The 18,755-nt window shown below is 47.1% G+C and overlaps 1 protein-coding gene, 1 long non-coding RNA gene and 8 other non-coding genes across 11 annotated transcripts in view; 4 read left to right on the top strand and 6 right to left on the bottom strand.

Annotated features, from left to right (window-relative positions):
* The window catches only part of LOC135817730 (uncharacterized), an 85,588-nt gene extending 67,546 nt beyond the window's left edge, over positions 1-18,042 (top strand). For both annotated transcript variants that reach the window (XM_065330965.1, XM_065330967.1), the window contains exons 20-24: positions 14,452-14,535; positions 14,833-14,873; positions 15,021-15,075; positions 16,675-16,783; positions 17,566-18,042. In XM_065330965.1, the coding sequence (XP_065187037.1) occupies positions 14,452-14,535; positions 14,833-14,873; positions 15,021-15,075; positions 16,675-16,783; positions 17,566-17,743 (467 nt within the window). In that variant the 3' untranslated portion in view covers positions 17,744-18,042. The remainder of the gene's footprint in view (positions 1-14,451; positions 14,536-14,832; positions 14,874-15,020; positions 15,076-16,674; positions 16,784-17,565) is intronic.
* Trnam-cau (transfer RNA methionine (anticodon CAU)) lies at positions 4,740-4,811 on the bottom strand. The gene has a single exon. It is a non-coding gene; the product is annotated as a tRNA-Met (tRNA).
* Positions 4,902-4,973, bottom strand: Trnac-gca (transfer RNA cysteine (anticodon GCA)). Its single transcript has one exon. It is a non-coding gene; the product is annotated as a tRNA-Cys (tRNA).
* Positions 5,682-5,753, top strand: Trnac-gca (transfer RNA cysteine (anticodon GCA)). The gene has a single exon. It is a non-coding gene; the product is annotated as a tRNA-Cys (tRNA).
* On the bottom strand, positions 8,396-8,467 carry Trnam-cau (transfer RNA methionine (anticodon CAU)). Its single transcript has one exon. It is a non-coding gene; the product is annotated as a tRNA-Met (tRNA).
* On the bottom strand, positions 8,560-8,631 carry Trnac-gca (transfer RNA cysteine (anticodon GCA)). The gene has a single exon. It is a non-coding gene; the product is annotated as a tRNA-Cys (tRNA).
* Trnac-gca (transfer RNA cysteine (anticodon GCA)) lies at positions 10,482-10,553 on the top strand. The gene has a single exon. It is a non-coding gene; the product is annotated as a tRNA-Cys (tRNA).
* On the top strand, positions 10,719-13,324 carry LOC135817728 (uncharacterized). The gene is made up of 2 exons (XR_010553577.1): positions 10,719-12,412; positions 13,124-13,324. It is a non-coding gene; the product is annotated as an uncharacterized LOC135817728 (long non-coding RNA).
* Trnam-cau (transfer RNA methionine (anticodon CAU)) lies at positions 13,854-13,925 on the bottom strand. The gene has a single exon. It is a non-coding gene; the product is annotated as a tRNA-Met (tRNA).
* On the bottom strand, positions 14,007-14,078 carry Trnac-gca (transfer RNA cysteine (anticodon GCA)). Its single transcript has one exon. It is a non-coding gene; the product is annotated as a tRNA-Cys (tRNA).
* Positions 18,043-18,755: the final 713 nt, after the last annotated feature.

The raw sequence follows: 18,755 nt of genomic DNA on the forward strand, positions 1-18,755 counted from the left end.
GAGTGACACAGTACTCACGGAAGAAGCTCTCTGCAGAGCAGGAGCAACAGTACCAGAAGGAGGTGCAGTCGTGGATCGACCATGGTTGGATGGTGCCCCATGATCCAGATCGACACGGCAAGTCAGGTGCGATCCTCCCTCTAATGGCTGTGTGTCAAGGACACAAGGCGTCTACGCCTGTACGTCCCTGCTTAGACTACCGTCGTTTGAATGAGGCGATTCTTTCCCATCCTGGAGGCGACGCGCCTGCATGCGACCAGAAGATCAGGGAGTGGAGACGCCGTGGCGGTGACCAGGTAGTCGTCGATATCAAGAAGGCGTTTTTACAAGTTCACGTCGACCCCAGCCTCGTTCGGTATCAGACCGTGGTATTCAATGGAGTCACGTATGTCATGGAACGAATGGCATTTGGTCTCAGCATAGCTCCGAAAGTCATGGACGCCATCGTGAAGTTTGCGCTGTGCGACTTTCCTGATGCAGACAACTATGTCGACGATGTCGTTGCTCCGTCCGAACAACTTCCGGAGGTGACTGCGGCGCTGAGTCGGTACGGATTACCGACGAAGCCACCAGAGGTACTTGCCGGCGCAAGGGTGCTTGGCATGCAACTATCGGTTGCTACGTCGAGTGAAGACGTGATGTGGCGTCGCCGTGATGGCATGGATCTGACGTTGCCAGAGCAGCCGACGAAGCGAGAAGTGTTCTCCTGGTGCGGTCGATTGACGAGTCATTACCCTGTTGCATCGTGGCTGCGACCGTGCTGTAGCTACATCAAGCGAGTGAGCTGTGAAGATGCTGCGGTTTGGGATAAGCCTGTCTCAGCTGCGCTCGAGAAGTTGTGTCGTGCGGTGGAGGATCAAGTTTCACGAGAGGATCCCGTCAACGGCAAGTGGACAGTCAAGTCGACTGGTGGCGTGTCCCTATGGTGCGATGCATCCAACCTGGCGCTAGGTGTTGTCATCAGCGAAGATGGCTCCGTGATTGAGGATCACTGTTGGCTCAGGCCTAAGTCAGACAAGCGGCACATCAACGTTGCCGAGTTAGACGCCGTCCTTCGTGGCTTGTCTGCTGTCGTGGATCACAGAGTGGCCAACGTTCGAGTCATGACCGATTCGAAGACGGTGCATGGATGGCTAAAGTCTCTCTTGGGCAACATCCAGCGAGTGAAGGTGAATGGCCTCTACAGAGCTCTTGTAGAGCGTAGATTGCAGCTGATTGACGACTTGGTCGAGGTTTACAAGTTGAAGATATCTGTCGAGTGGGTGCCTTCACAGAAAAACCTGGCTGACCGTCTGACCCGTGTGCCGGCATCCTGGCTCAAGATGCCCGAGTCACCGGTGGTTGCGGCGGCGACCCAGAGCAGTGCGTGTGCAGGTGTCCACAGTTCTGCCCCACTTGCCTTCGACGTCATCCGGGACCAGCAGGGAGCAGATACTGCCATCCAGCAGACGGTGGAGGATGTCAACGGTATGCAGACAGTTAGGGCGAAGCAGTTTCAGAAGGTGGCACCACAGCTGAGAGTGCGGGATGGCGTGCTGTATCGGTCAATCAAGTTGCCGCCTGCCAATGAAGCATGCGAGGTGCCCGTGATTCCGAGCTTGCTAGAGCAAGATGCCCTCCGAATCGCCCATGAGAACACTGGCCACGGATCATGGGAGGTGGTCCATGAGATGATGCGTCAGCAGTGCTACCTTCCTGGGATGGCAAGGAAGTGCCAGGAGTTCGTCGGTCTTTGCGACAGTTGTGCCGCTGCAAACCCTGCTGCTGGTGGTCATGCTTCGCCGACACGTCCCGAAGTGCCGGCGCGCCCATGGCAAGTTGTGGCGATTGATACCTTGGAGCTAGGACCGAGCCGAGCTGGGTTCCATTGCGTCTTGGTGTGTACGGATATGTTCACGCGCTATGTGGAGGTGATACCTTTGAAGCACCATGACGCTAAGTCAGTTGCCGAGGCGTTTGTGTCTGTGTGCTGCCGATGGGGTCCGCCGGAGGTGGTCAGATCAGACAACGGAACAGAGTTCGTCAATGCTGTCATGGACGCCTTGTACTTGGCGTTTGGAGTGGAAGTCAAGCACGGTGCAGTGCGACACCCTCAGTCACAAGGAAGCGTGGAGAGATTCAACCGGACCCTGTTGACTCTGATTCGCAAAGTACACTCGCAGTCCAACGACTGGAAGACCGACCTGTCAATGCTGCTGTACTTCTATCGCGTCCGACCGCATGGAGCAACGGGAGTTTCGCCTCAGCTAGCGATGACTGGTTGGCAGCCCCGTGGTCTTGTTGTAGAGGCCCAACAGCCCCTGTACACCTTGCCAGCATGGACGGCTGAGCTGCAGCGTCAAGCAGCTGCCATTCGTGATTTGATCGATGAAGAAATGGCGTCAGCTGATTCCCAAGAAGACGCCGACAAAGCAAGTTGCTGTTACGGGCCTGGTGACGTGGTGATGATGAAGATGACCAGCCGCGCGCAGAAACGCCTCCCGAAGTTTCAGCTTGGCTGGAGAGTCAAGAAGGTGTTGTCGGAGTCGACTGTAGTCGTTCAGAAAGTGGAAGACCCCAGGGTGGAGAAGATCGTCAACGTAGAGCTGCTGAAGCGTGCCGCAGCCAATCCTACTGTAGACCTGCCTGAGCCGCCTCAGCCAGATGATGCGAGCGAGGATGACGGTGGTTACCCGATGCGGCTAGAGCCCGGTGAGCTAGTCGCAGGTGTGCCTAGAGCTGAAGAGCCAAGATATGTGCTCCGGAACAGAGCTGGTATCAGGGCTCCAGTGAGATACGACTGAGAACTAGTAGCTGGTGATGGTTCGCAGAACTTTCATGTCCTTTCGTTTCTCTTTGCTTCTTTCGATGTGCTTGCCTATTATTGTCTTTTTAAGGTGATGTTACCAGGGAGGGAGATGTTGTAGTTTATGGTAACGTGGCAGCCACTGGCTGGAACTGTATTGTTACTTGTGCATGCTCTGCTTGGTATACCTTCTGCGTGATGCCATTTTCCGTGTATTGATTGTAGGTTAGTGAGTGCGCGTCTGCGCGGTGGTGCATGCTTTTCCATTCACTGATTGACCTGTCAGCGGTCAATCTTCTAGTTGCGGTTTCGGCGTGGTCTGCGCTGCCCTTATTCCGAGTTTGTAGCTTTTGTGTGCATCCTGACTTATGTATGGAGTGTGCTTGCGTGCACGCTTGCTACGCGTTACTTTTGGCAAGCTGGCCATGGTTCTTTTTCTGGCTTAGCTTCCGTTTGATCTTGGCGTGGAGTTAGTTCCAACTTGTGGTGATAACAGACGTTTCTCATTTTCCATCTAGAAGAATAACTAATTTCCTTGGAAGCTCTGTGGTGTTGTGAGTGAACTGGCCGTAAGCCGGCGTGGAGTGCATGTTCTCCAACATACATGAAAATGACGTAATGTTGAAAACGAGTCGTGACAGACATTTATGTAGCGTTGCACACTCTGGGCCATGGGGGTTATGGACTATCGCTAGTATGCATTTACAAATTACTTCTCTCAATCCGAACACACTCCGGTAAAAAGGGGGAGCGGGGTGCATTTCCTCTTCCAAAAAGCGGTTGGAATCTCGGATTCGTGTCAGAACAGCCATAATCAGTTAGTTAGTGGTGTACTTACTGGCTGTACTGCTGCACAACCTGTCAATACAATGCTACAGGTGAAAACAAGAGAGAAAGAAAAATACCCGTCCATCACAAAAGGAACAACACCTAACCAGAAAGGGAAACATCGAAGAAACAAGTAGCGCGAGCGAAAGCCAAACGCTCTCGTCAGCAGAACGTGCACGTACACGTGCGCCTACAATGCACCCACAGCAGCGCAAACGAAGCCAACGTACTACACTAATCTACATGCATCAAATAAGGAATCCAAAAAGCAACCGAAAAGTAGCCAAATTTGCAGAAGGATACGCGACTGAGTAGAGTGCGCGTAGCAATGGAACCTCATGTCGAGTCATGACGTCAACCAAACAAAACACAGAAAAGCCGTACCACATAAATCGAAACATAAATATACCGAACGCAAATTCAAACCACAAACTAGTAAAGCTAACGATAAACTAGTAACACTGAGACAATTCGACTGTCACAAATTACTACAAAATCACATGCAAGAAGTCCTTTCACTGGAACCTCATGTCGAGTCATGACGTCAACCAAACAAAACACAGAAAAGCCGTACCACATAAATCGAAACATAAATATACCGAACGCAAATTCAAACCACAAACTAGTAAAGCTAACGATAAACTAGTAACACTGAGACAATTCGACTGTCACAAATTACTACAAAATCACATGCAAGAAGTCCTTTCACTTTGTCCACCGCTCGTTGCGTGACAGACAGAAGGAAAAGGCTGTTAGCCAAGGATGGTCACAAGTTTGTTACTTTCGAAATACAAGCCATCTGTTGGGTTATGGGGCCCGGCTGAAAATGACATTGCCACGCCTGACTGGATAGGGTCTTTTTAAAGTTAAATTCATGTTTTGGATGCACAAACTCTCGAATTGTCACAGAAATTGAAAGGAAGCAGATGTAGTGGGAAGTTTAGAGGGATTGTCTGCATGCCGTCTTCAGGCAGGATCATTGTTAGCTGTGAACTGGATCATCTCCAGGTACTTCGTATTCTTCTTGATGTTTTCTATCTGTCAGTTTGTAGACTTCCTCCAAAAAATAGTTTGTACTGTTTGCAGCTTGAATGCCGAAAAAAAAGAAAAAATAATAAATTATCATTAGCAGAGGATGGTTTCGATCCATCGACCTCTGGGTTATGGGCCCAGCACGCTTCCGCTGCGCCACTCTGCTTTCCACGATGTTTCTAGTAGAAGCTAGACACAAGAATATGTCTGCACAGCACAACAGGCAAAAGGGCAAAAATCCGGGAAAAAATCCAGCAGGGCACACTCGGAGTTGAACCAAGGACCTCTCGATCTGCAGTCGAATGCTCTACCACTGAGCTATATGCCCTAACCATGCGAGGTTGACTGCTAAGTTAGGTCACCAATCATATTCATTTTACCTTCCCGGCATACCTAATAATTGGAATTGATGGCATACTCGCATATATGGTGGTGGTTGTACAGAGCATTGCGGCTCCATCGCACCAATAGAAGTCGACTTTTTGTTGCACCCGGACGACTTCTTACTCACGACTACTCAGCCAAAATACAGTGATGATGTATAAAAGTTAAAATCCAACATCCTGACTAGAGCAAAGCCACTTTCACTACACCGATCAGTGTGCGCAGAGCTAGGGTTGCATAGCTAACAAGGGCAGATGTATGTAAGATGTTGGATTTTACTTGCCATCGCTGCATACATGTACTCTATATATTTTATAGTAGTTATTTACCGGCAAAATATTTGTGCATATTATGATTATTATCATGTACAGTACATCCACAGTCTATTTTCGTCTGATTATCGATGGCAGTTCGTTAAACTCAGAGTTCCGAAAAAGCAATTGCTCGTTCTTCTGTCTGCCGTGTGCATATTATCAAACACCCTCGCGTAATTTCACCCCCAAATCTATAAAAATCAATTCAAGTCCCATCAGCAAATCGATTGGAGCACAAAAAGGTGTGAATACTTGTGTTTTCGGTATGATGTGTCTTTTGCTCCTGGTAATTGAGTGTCACGATATGGGTTATAAAAATACACATCCATATATGGACAGGGCATATAGCTCAGTGGTAGAGCATTCGACTGCAGATCGAGAGGTCCTTGGTTCAACTCCGAGTGTGCCCTGCTTATCTTTTTTGAGGCTTTTTCTTTTGTTAGGTGTTATGAGTCCTTAATCTAAGTAATTAGTTTCTCCATCAGATTGTAGCAAGCAGAGTGGCGCAGCGGAAGCGTGCTGGGCCCATAACCCAGAGGTCAATGGATCGAAACCATCCTCTGCTATTATTTTTTCATTTTGTTCGTGTGGATACTCCTTTTCTAAGAATTCGCAAACTCCATTGCAGCCTTACCCCCCCCCCCCCACACCCCCCGCTTGTTGCGGGAAAAAATTGCAGCCCTATCCCCTAATATCAAGAGTCCATAACCAAGAGTGTGCAACGTGCGATAGGGTCTTGTCACGACTCTTTTTCAACATTACGTCATTTTCATGTACATTTTCATGTAGCGAATGTCGCGGCCTGCACGCGCGGCTACATGAAAATGACGTAATGTTGAAAACGAGTCGTGACAGACATTTATGTAGCATTGCACACTCTGGGCCATGGGGGTTATGGACTATCGCTAGTATGCATTTACAAATAACTTCTCTCAATCCGAACACTAGTGGTGAAACAAATGTCAAAACCTACTAGCCGAATATTCTTTGGCTTAACGGACGAATGAACGAATAATCTTTTGGTAACAGAGATGACATCACATGCCCTCCTCCCAGTCGTTTGATGGATACTGTCATTATTATTAGGTATGACAAACCGTAGTGCCACATAAAATGTACTGCCACATAAGGCTACTTCGAAGTTCATACATGTTATGTGCACCATTGGCAGTCCAGTATGGACATACATGTGCATGCATACAGTACAAAGTGCCAGGCAGGCTGTACACACTGCACTGTGCCGTGTTCGGCGTGCATGTAGGTACAGGCACTGCATTCGAAGTGACGTAACGAATACTCGAATGTGACTTAACGAATATTCGAATGTGACAAACCGAACGAATGTTCGAATATTCGAATATTCGTTTCCCCACTACCGAACACACTCCGGTAAAATGGGGGAGCGGGGTGCATTTCCTCTTCCAAAAAGCGGTTGGAATCTCGGATTTGTGTCAGGACAGCCATAATCAGTTAGTTAGTGGTGTACTTACTGGCTGTACTGCTGCACAACCTGTCAATACAATGCTACAGGTGAAAACAAGAGAGAAAGAAAACTACCCGTCCATCACAAAAGGAACAACAACTAACCAGAAAGGGAAACATCGAAGAAACAAGTAGCGCGAGCGAAAGCCAAACACCCATCCTCTGCTATTATTTTTTCATTTTTTTCGTGTGGATCCTCCTTTTCTAAGATTTCGCAAACTCCATTGCAGCCCTATCCCCCCCCCCCCCCCCCCGCTTGTTGCGGGAAAAAATTGCAGCCCTATCCCCTAGTATCAAGAGTCCATAACCAAGAGTGTGCAACGCACGATAGGGTATTGTCACGACTCGTTTTCAACATTACGTCATTTTCATGTACATTTTCATGTAGCGAATGTCGCGGCCTGCACGCGCAGCTACATGAAAATGACGTAATGTTGAAAACGAGTCGTGACAGACATTTATGTAGCGTTGCACACTCTGGGGGTTATGGACTCTTGGTAGTATGCATTTACAAATTACTTCTCTCAATCCGAACACACTCCGGTAAAAAGGGGGAGGGGGTGCATTTCCTCTTCCAAAAAGCGGTTGGAATCTCGGATTCGTATCAGGACAGCCATAAACAGTTAATATTAGTGGTGTACTTACTAGCTGTACTGCTGCACAACCTGTCAATACAATGCTACAGGTGAAAACAAGAGAGAAAGAAAACTACCTGTCCATCACAAAAGGAACAACAACTAACCAGAAAGGGAAACATCGAAGAAACAAGTAGCGCGAGCGAAAGCCAAACGCTCTCGTCAGGAGAACGTGCACGTACACGTGCGCCTACAATGCACCCACAGCAGCACAAACGGAGCCAACGTACTACACTAATCTACATGCATCAAATAAGGAATCCAAAAAGCAACCGAAAAGTAGCCAAATTTGCAGAAGGATACGCGACTGAGTACAGTGCGCGTAGCCATGGAGCCTCATGTCGAGTCATGACGTCAACCAAACTAAACCCAGAAAAGCCGTACCACATAAATCGAAACATAAATAAACCGAACGCAAATTCAAACAACAAACTAGTAAGCTAACGATAAACTAGTAACACTGAGACAATTCGACTGTCACAAATTACAACAAAATCACATGCAAGAAGTCCTTTCACTTTGTCCACCGCTCGTTGCGTGACAGACAGAAGGAAAAGGCTGTTAGCCAAGGATGGTCACAAGTTTGTTACTTTCGAAATACAAGCCATCTGTTGGGTTATGGGGCCCGGCTGAAAATGACATTGCCGCGCCTGACTGGATAGGGTCTATTTAAAGTTAAATTCATGTTTTGGATGCACAAACTCTCGAATTGTCACAGAAATTGAAAGGAAACAGATGTAGTGGGAAGTTTAGAGGGATTGTCTGCATGCCGTCTTCAGGCAGGATCATTGTTAGCTGTGAACTGGATCATCTCCAGGTACTTCGTATTCTTCTTGATGTTTTCTATCTGTCAGTTTGTAGACTTCCTCCAAAAAATAGTTTGTACTCTTTGCAGCTTGAATGCTGAAGAAGAAGAAAAAATAATAAATTATCATTAGCAGAGGATGGTTTCGATCCATCGACCTCTGGGTTATGGGCCCAGCACGCTTCCGCTGCGCCACTCTGCTTTCCACGATGTTTCTAGTAGAAGCTAGACACAAGAATATGTCTGCACAGTACAACAGGCAAAAGGGCAAAAATTCGGGAAAAAACTTCCAGCAGGGCACACTCGGAGTTGAACCAAGGACCTCTCGATCTGCAGTCGAATGCTCTACCACTGAGCTATATGCCCTAACCATGCGAGGTTGACTGCTAAGTTAGGTCACCAATCATATTCATTTTACCTTCCCGCCATACCTAATAATTGGAGTTGATGGCATACTCGCATATAATATGGTGGTGGTTGTATAGAGCATTATTTATTATTATTATTATTACACAATCACGATGACATAGTGCCAATAAGCATGTGATGCGGGCGATTTTAACCAGCCATGGTGGGGACAACTGAGAAAAAGAAGGAGAAGAAAAAGAGAAAAGAAAAGAAAACAAAAGGAGTACTATAGGAACCTGGAGAGAGCAGTATGAAGATTAGGCTAGCAATGGAAAACAACGAATTCAATTCAATTCAACTTAGGCGCGGGCAGAATGGAACAAAATGCAGCGAAGGTGTCACGAGACTTTACCTCCTGCGGAAGCCGAGACCAATGAGAATAGGACTTGAACAGAGGGGATTTTAAAAGGATCGATGACCTGGCAAGTGGGAAATGGAGAGAACATCTAGTACGCGAGCTATTATTGAACCAGCTTAAATGCGCAAGTGCATGAGGAGGAGCAAGTTGAAGCTTAATACGGTGAATGAATTTGCATGCCGAGTGAGGAAAGCGTTCTGAGAGGGGGGAAGAGGAAGCCAAAATGTATAGCGTCTGAGAGGAGGTCAGAGGGGGCATGCGAAATATTAATCGAAGTAATTTACGGTGGGTGACTTCTAACCGATGCATAAGAGCGGAGGATAGACCGGAGGACCAAACGAGAGAGCAGTAATCAAACAAAGGAAGAACATAAGAGTGATAAATTTGTATTCGACAACCATGGTGTAGATGGGAGATGTGAGGAGAAATGCAGCCTATCGCTGAGCAAACTCGCTTTTCAATATAGGTTACGTGCGAATCCCAGGACAAGTGTTCATCAAGAAATATACCAAGGTGTTTGTGATTTTTAACAATGTTGATAGCAATGGGATCATCAGGGAAAGTAAAAAGCCGAGTCGTAAAGAGGGTGAGGTCACTGGAGGGTCGTGGGGGGATACAAAGGATTGCCGTTTTCGACACATTGGGGCGGAGTTTCCACTTCGACATCCAGCGCACAACTTGATTAATGTGATACTGTAGCGAGTCGCAGGCTTGCAATAAGCCTGGCTCGGTTATATGGAGCGCTGTATCGTCCGCGTAGAGTGACGTATGATCCAAACCTGCCAAATCATTAACGTATACGATGAACAATAGAGGCCCCAAGATAGAGCCCTGGGGCACTCCAGAGTGGGATTGCGGCTCCATCGCACCAATAGGAGTCGACTTTTTGTTGCACCCGAACGACTTCTTACTCACGACTACTCAGCCGAAATACAGTGATGATGTGTAAAAGTTAAAATCCAACATCCTGACTAGAACAAAGCCGCATGCACTACACCGATCAGTGTGCACAGCGCTATAATATTATTCTATTGTAGGGTCGCATAGCTAACAAGGGCTGGTGTATGTACATGTATGATGTTGAATTTTACTTGCCATCGCTGTGTATACTATTACATGTACTGGTAGTTATTTACCGGCAAAATATTTGTGCATATTATCATGTGAAGTTCACCCACAGTCTATTTTCGTGTGATGATCGATGGCAGTTCGTGAAACTCAGAGTTCCGAAAAAGCAAATGCTCGTTCTTCTGTCTGCCGTGTGCATATCATCAAACACCCTCGCGTAATTTCACCCCCAAATCTATAAAAATCAATTCAAGTCCCATCAGCAAATCGATTGGAGCACTAAAAGGTGTAAATACTTGTGTTTTCGGTATGATGTGTCTTTTGCCCCCGGTAATTGAGTGTCGCGATATGGGTTATAAAAATACACATCCATATATGGACAGGGCATATAGCTCAGTGGTAGAGCATTCGACTGCAGATCGAGAGGTCCTTGGTTCAACTCCGAGTGTGCCCTGCTTATCTTTTTTTGAGGCCTTTTTCTTTTGGTAGGTAGGTGTGTTGAGCTCTTGATCTAAGTTTCTGCCCATGAGATTGTAGCAAGCAGAGTGGCGCAGCGGGAGCGTGCTGGGCCCATAACCGAGAGGTCGATGGATCGAAACCATCCTCTGCTATTATTTTTTCATTTTTTTCGTGTGGATATACTCCTTTTCTAAGAATTCGCAAACTCCATTGCAGCCCTATCCCCCCGCTTGTGACGGGAAAAAATTGCAGCCCTATCCCCTAGTATGCATTTACAAATTACTTCTCTTAAGGAGGTTCGCGACGGTTAGCGCCATGTTGGATTTCCGATTTTTTTTCTGAAAAATAATGCCTTTCGGAGTGGAAAAATGGGACGCGATCGATCATGCACAGAAAATAGTTTGACCATGACTTCGCAGCGCGTGCTCGAGTCGAGACAAATTATTTGAGGAAGAAGCTCAGCCACTAGTGGACTTGCGGATTTGTTTTGACATTGGCGGTTTTTGGATAGCTCGGTTCTCCTGCCGACGTGTCGTGGAGATGAAGACGCGGGAGAGTAATCCGTCACCCACGACGCGGCCTCTCATTCTGCGTACTGGACGATGCAAGAAGCCGAGGAGGGGGACGCTTCGCAAACTCAAGCGATCGATCGAGTTCCTGAAAAACGGAAAGGGCGATCTCCATCACTAACGCCACTGGATTCGACTCCCGTGAAGAGGTCGTTCAGTGCCCCTCTTCACGGTCGACGAATCGTTCATCTCAGGTATCTGGCTGTGGGATTGTCTGCGTGCCAGAATCCTGGATGTGGCAAACCTCTGGCGCTCATTGATTGCGTTGAAGAGAAGAGGTACGACCTGGGCAGCGTACTTGTCATTCCGTGTCAGCAGTGTTGGATGGAGAATTTTATAGATACAGATAGCCCTGTAACTGCTCAACACCCTGGCCCCCGTGCTTCCACAAGCAACACCAAAGCTGCTTTGGGTAAGTGCGTTTTTCAATCTCATAAGATTTATTTATGATATTTGCGAGTCATTGCCACCCTATGGCTATGGAAATGTATGAGCACACTGTATGCGCGGCGGCCGCGAGTGTCTGTGTGTTTGCATAGACCTGCATGTTTGTGCATGTGTGCACCATACGCATGTATGAACATGCACATGCATATGCGCTCATGTGGACGTGCCCTCGCACACATACTATACACACGTGCATGACCGCTCCCAGGGCATGTTGGTGTGACATGTGTATGCAGGCATCTCCACTCATGCATGTGGGTGGGTACGCACACATGCGTGAATGTATGTGTGTGTACGCGCGCGTGTGTTCTATTGCGTGTGAGAGCATGCATGTGTGTGTGTGTGTGTGTGTGTGTGTGTGTGTGTGTGTGTGTGTGTGTGTGTGTGTGTGTGTGTGTGTGTGTGTATGTGTGCACGGATGTGTGTGTCGATGGTGTGCATTTTTGTGATTGGTGAACACTCTGATCCGTAAACCGCGATACCGGAGCTCCCAAGCTACAGCCTCAGATTGATTTATAGTTCATCGTTGGGAATGAGTTCGCTGCTCATGATGCTGTTGCGGATGTTGCGGCCCTAGCTGAAATTGTCGAAGCTCGCCCTGATGCCAGTATCCTGTAGCACTCTGTCACTTTTGCATCAGCATGTTCGGCGATGGAGTTTGCAGAACATCAGCAAAAGCGGGTGGCCACCCTTCAACCGTTGGTCCAAGCAACGTGCTTCTCTAAGTCAGTTGCAGTGCGGGCAGCTGCAAGTGGGTTGGTGATGAAGCACTTTGTCTTGTCCTACAAACGAAGTGGTGAGCCAGCCATTTCCAGACTGATGAAGGAGCAAGTCGGAGGTAAGAAGCGGGTGACAATCTCAAGGAAGATTATATTAGCGGTGGCTGAACACCTAGCGAAGAACCAGCAGCAACCCAACTGTAAGGAACGCCCTGTGACACAGTGCTTCACTTGTTTGTGCGCACCGTAAAATACCATCATTTTTGCCAGCGTGGGGACACATTTTAGCTCGCATAGTTGAAGAACAAGAGGACTCAATGTTGTCTGATTCGTTCCAACATGTCAGCTTTCATTGTAGTTTGATATGGGGCAGTGCTAAGCGCTATCATAGCTGCATGTACTTGTATCACAACCAAGTGCCAACAGGAGAGTAATCATGGAGAAAAGTACCTATCGATAATGCGTGCACCCAGGATTTTCCGGCAAATTTACTAGTTCAGCTATTCCATCCTTGTATTGTTCTGAACGCCGAGGGCTCTAGTGAGTTTATGCAACACCTAACAGCCAAAAATCCAATAAGTTATGACCAAAGCAGCAGCAGAGAAGTACAAGCAATATAGAGACGTGAATTTACCAATTTTAGGCAAATTTTGACAGTTTTTTGGATTTTTCTCCAGAATATGCACGGTGACCCCTATTTCCGCCACGGTAAACCTGTTCCGACCCACTTATAGAACGTGTTTGAAGTATCCACATATGGGGCAAACTCAAAAATAAGCTGCAAAAAATATTCAAAGTTTCATTTTTTGCGTCTTTTTGTTCTTCTCCAGGAAATGACGACCTGGATCCCATCGTCAACCAAAGTGTACATTTTTCGGTGTTGATATCATCTTAGTCAATACCTCGAACAGTCTGTAAAATTTTATGTCATATTTTCTGTCCTAACTGATGTTATGGACGATTTCTCATCAATTTTGGGATTTTGTGTTATTTTGTGTCATCAAGGAAAATTGTGTTTTTGGCAAGACCTATTCTGGCAATTGAAAAACTGATGTTACTAAGCGAAAATATAAGGCTGTACCTATTCAAACCTGATGTCAGATTGGGCTGATGTTGAAATTAAATTTTTGGGCCTAACTGTCCCGAACCCCCTTAATCCGAACACACTCCGGTAGAAAGGGGGAGCGGGGTGCATTTTCTCTTCCAAAAAGCAGTTGGAATCTCGGATTCGTGTCAGGACAGCCATAAACAGTTAGTCAATGGTGTACTTACTGCCTGTACTGCTGCACTGCTGCACAACCTGTCAATGCAATGCGTGTGCAAATCCTCTGCTACATGCAGATTTGTCACATAGTTTAGCTTCCTTCAGAGCACGAGCTTAAAAATTTGAAATTTGTCTTGCCACAAACCCCCTTCCCGGCGATATAGGTTTGTGTTGCTTTAGGGTGGGTTGGTACATGTCCAGTGCAATTATTTGACTTTTGTGACAGTTGTGGCAAGGAAATGAATCACATTAATTGGTAGATGTGAAAGCAAGAAAAAAGCAAGAAAAATAGTTGCTAGCAGAGGATGGTTTCGATCCATCGACCTCTGGGTTATGGGCCCAGCACGCTTCCGCTGCGCCACTCTGCTGACCATAAACTTCAGGGTAGAAAGTGGGCCCTAGATTTTGTAATACCCACCAAAAGAAAAAGAATTCTAAAAAGATGAAACAGGGCACACTCGGAGTTGAACCAAGGACCTCTCGATCTGCAGTCGAATGCTCTACCACTGAGCTATATGCCCTGACTGGGGGCAACAGCACCAGTATACCTATCTAGGCATCAGGCGATGCCCCCACAATATGGAATACAGAAGTGCACTACATGTACCTTCAGCTGCTGCACACACTTGCAGTACATGTACTTGTATATAGACACCTACAACTACATACACACACACACACACACACACACACGTGCACCCCCCCCCCCCCCCCCCCCCTCAGACCTCCGGCCTCAGACCTGCCCATCGCCGAAGCGATGATAGCGAACGGCTATGATAGAAATAGCAACTTGTGCTGGGATTACACCCCCCCCCCCCCCCCCCCCACACACACACGGTGGAGGAGCTTTACATAATCTGATGTTACCCGCCGGATATGCTTGATGTGCTGCAGGTAATGACATAGATCATCACATGGCACATAGTCTTTCCCAGGATATGGGGGAAACATGGAAGGTTTCCAGATCACCATTTCAGGGTAAGTCAAGAGAAACAGAGGAGAGGCAGGGGCTAATGCGACCTGCGCACACTCTTCCCGTCATTTGATTTCGTGGGACAAGTCCACTTCAGCCGTATACATTGTGATACCAAGTCTGCATTGTGATACCAAGTCTGCATAGAAGGTCATGAACTGGGTACGGTCATGCTCACAATTTGTGTGTGTATGTGTATGTGTGTGTATGACGGTGTGTGTGTGTGTGTATGTGTGTGTGTGTGTGTGTGTGCACATACGTGTGTGTGTGTGTGTATGTGTGTGTGTGTTACTCCACTGCAGGTATCCATGGCGGACAGAGAGAGGTGTTACTGAGACTAAAGGTACGTACAGTACATGTATGATCTATAGTATTGGCCGCTACGCCCTGCCGAAGCTTGATATTCATCTTCGTAGTAAACCTAATCACCCAGTATTCAGTCTATGGATTGACATGATGAGGTTTCTATTTTGTGTCTGTGTGATCACAGGAGGGGCCGATCATGATGATCGGGTTTGCCAATGAACCGCTGGAAATTGAAGACGGTGAGGAACAATGTTTATTCTAGTCTCGGACGGATGGTGCTGCCTATCAGCTATCTTATAACTGGCATTCTGAAGAACTGGACTAGTTGAGCTCCTATTGTCTTTCCAGGCATTGCATACATTGGATCTGGCTGGGGGTTGGGGGTCTGATTTTGATTTGAACTGGTTCTTAGCACTGACGTGTTTGACCTCCAATATGGACACAAAGCAGTGTACTGATCATGCGCAAGTTTCCTCATTGTCTCTACTGCTGTGGATATCAGAGACAGTAGAAACATAGTCTACGGGTGCCTTTGCCGGAGTACACTAACTGTACATGCTGGCAATGGCTGGTATGTGTCCTGGTATAATCAGGCATGGCGGTGGCCTGGCACGAGCGAAACTTCTCTAGACTGGTTGTGTATTTCTCTACACAATTGTAAGCCGGTGATAATGCGGACGTGTGAACTTTACTCTTTTTTTGTCCTAGATAATCATGTGTATGGCATTCTTGGTACTGTAGAAGCAGAAATTTTCGGTGATGTAATATTTTCGGTATTCTCCAAAATCGGCGGTTCGGTGGTGAGAAATTTTCGGTAAACCCGTTTTCCAGGTAAGCATACTAGTACTATACTGAAATTTTCGGTGCGTTATATTTTCGGTAAACATTAGAGAGGTTTTGCATTCCGAATTTCGGAATTATTTTCGGAATGTGGCGGCAGGAGTCGAACTTTCGGAAGTGTGGTGGCGAAAGTGCATGGTTTTCCGAAAATGGATTTTCGGCTCTTTCCTGTTTGGGAGCGCATATTTGAATATTTTTCATGTGTGTATTTTTGTTTTCTGCTGCTCTCGTTGATTATATTTGAAAAGTTTCCACGTGTGTAGTTTTGGTTTTTGCTGCTCTCGTTGACCTCGCCATGTTGACTAGATCTTCTCACACTCCATCACACTCTATCTTCCTTTGCCATGGAGCCTACTGACGGTACAAGACAGTAGTTCGCCAACCTCGTCTTCAGCTGTTGGATCACTTGGTCCACCATCAGTCCGTCCTCGCCTTCGAACCGCACCCAAATTCAGTTTGATCTTCACATGGATTTGATCCTGCTCAGGCAACTCCTATTTTGTGCTCAACCCCTTTGTTCGCGGCTCTGTGGGATCCGAGGAGAATGCCAAAGTTCTAGCCTCGTCTGAGCCAAAGTTTGCTGGTATCACCAGGAAGTCCGTCACAGACCACACGCTGCTGCTGTTGGACTAGCACGCCGCAAAACCGAATTTGCAAGATTCGGACCTAAAAGGTTTTCGGTTTTGGCGCCTTCGACGCTCTCCATTTTGTTTTGCATGGCAACCCTTGGAAACGAAGTCGAATCAGATTTTCGGAATGCAAAACACTGAAAATGCCGTTTTCGGCATGCACATTTTTCGGAAAAGCACAGTCGAAAAACATTCCGAAATTCGGAATGCAAAACCTCTCTATTTCGGCACCGAAGGTACCGAAAATAGAACACCACTGAAAATGTCTGCTTTCACAGTAGTTTGGCCCAGTACCTGGTATTGCGCATGTCACTCTTGGCAACGTTTTCTCTTTCTTGGTGTTGTCCATTTGTACATGACGTGCCACAGTCAGCAAACACCACCGTCACATCACCGGCCTGTATGCATGTGTGAGCGTGGACGAGGCAGCCACCTGGAAGAACTTCCGGCCAATATCCGACGACGGCAAGGGCAGAAAGTAAGCGGCCAGTTTGCACTGCACACACCGGGGTGGTCATATCATTTTCCATCTAGGCAGTCTGGTCTCAGAGTACATCGTGTCTTCTCACCATGGAAGCGTGTAAGGGAACTGTGCCATAGGGTGGCTAGTTGTATGCTGGTGACCATAGCAATGACAGATGGGTTTTTTCTCTGACTGGTCAATGATGACTAAGTTACTAACGTAGATTGCATACAGCTTGACGAGGGCTGTAGCTAGATGGGAAAACTGTCATGGCATGGTATCTCACCTTCAGGACAGTTTCCAATATTGCCCGATGTCTTTGGTCACAAAGACTATGACCGAAAGCCAAGGATTTCAAGTTGTGGGCTCCCGGGAGGCATTTTCCACATCCTTTTACCCCCTTGGCTACATGCATCACTGTCTGAATGTATCCTGAATGCATGTATGGTCTGTTGTCTGAGATGACTAGGCTCTCGAAGGATAGATGCCGATGGCCTCCTACAATAACGAGTGGACCCCACCCCCTGAAGTTGTTTGTAGCAACTTCGGCGGTAATTTTTGTTCCGGGTGGCAGACGTCAGTCAGTCAAGTGTCTCATGTATGGCATGTAGCGTAGGCTCCACGGAGGAGCAACTAACCTCATCCTTTTTCTTCTTTTTCTTTTTCAAAATAATCATGGCAGATGTTTACTTGTACATGCACATGTACATGCATGCTAACTGTACCCGTAGTCATCTCATTACTTACCGGTCTACACAATGGTGTTCCTGCTGCTATTGCCCGGGTGATTACTGCAGAGTGGAGACGCTGGACGGCAAGCTGTTTGAATTGAGCTACAAGGAAGGCGAGCCGCTCGGATACATGTCGGCCCGTCAGAGTCCCGTGGATGGCATGGTACACGTCATCTCCAGTCGCCAGTACTATCGGTTCAACGTTGACTGGCTGCTGTCGCTGCCGCCAGTGCCACCCAAGTGAGCAGAGTGGCCAGCGATACAGATTCACAAACCCGTGTATCCATGTACATGTAGTTCACTACTGATAGTATTACTAGTGAAAACTTCCAAGATGTTGTTTCTAAACGAGCCTGAAGTGTGTTCTTCTTCTTAGTATTCCTTCACTGTTGTTGGATTTTTTTTTGTATTCTACATTACTGGTGGAGTATATTTATCAGGTGACGAGAACCTTGAGTACACCTACTTCAGAGTATTTTCTAACTACATCAGTCTCATTTTATTATACAGTCATCGTGAGGTTGTTGCCTGCGCACTCCTTGTCACGGGTTGATTTTTGGAGTTTGTGCTGAGGCGTGGCTCACTGTTTAGCGGAATGGGTCAGCACCAGTGAGTACTAAAAAACGGTGTTTTAGTACTCACTGGTCAGCATCATGCTGAGCGGCGATAGTGCCGGTGGTGGCGCTGGCTGTCTGGACCGGGGTGAGATCTAAATGCAGCTAGCTTTGCCGGCGCTGGACCGTTACACAGTTGCTGCGGGCTAGTGATGCCGGTTCGTTCAACAATCGGCATCGACATCACTGAGTTTCCCATAAAACTCTTATTTTCCTAGGCTATGGCCACTCAATTTATTTGTAGGTACATCGGTCAGTATTTGTGAAAGCTGTTGCAGCGGCCGGCATGATACTTGCTTATTGATATGTTCAGGAGTTTAGCATGGTTTTAAAACTTACCGTTTGCGAGCTCTTCAACATCTTGATGATTATGGTCGGCGTTGCACTTCCCTTTTCCATGTTTACCCTATGGGTGTAACCGTAAGTAGTGGCCGTGTTGAAGTGAAAAGTTAGTTCACTGAACACCTGGCAATCATTGGCATTCATCATCGACATGGGGGCCTACAGTACAGGCCTACGAGTACGAGGCTACGTGCTTGCAAGCAAAGCATCGGAGTTGTCATGATCACGTTACCATGATTACCGCACCACGTGGTTCAAACGTGCCACACGTCTAGTTTGAATTGAGCTACAAACATAATC

The sequence above is a fragment of the Sycon ciliatum genome, chromosome 5 (genome assembly GCF_964019385.1).
Source record: "Sycon ciliatum chromosome 5, ocSycCili1.1, whole genome shotgun sequence".
In the NCBI taxonomy this organism is placed as follows: domain Eukaryota; kingdom Metazoa; phylum Porifera; class Calcarea; order Leucosolenida; family Sycettidae; genus Sycon; species Sycon ciliatum.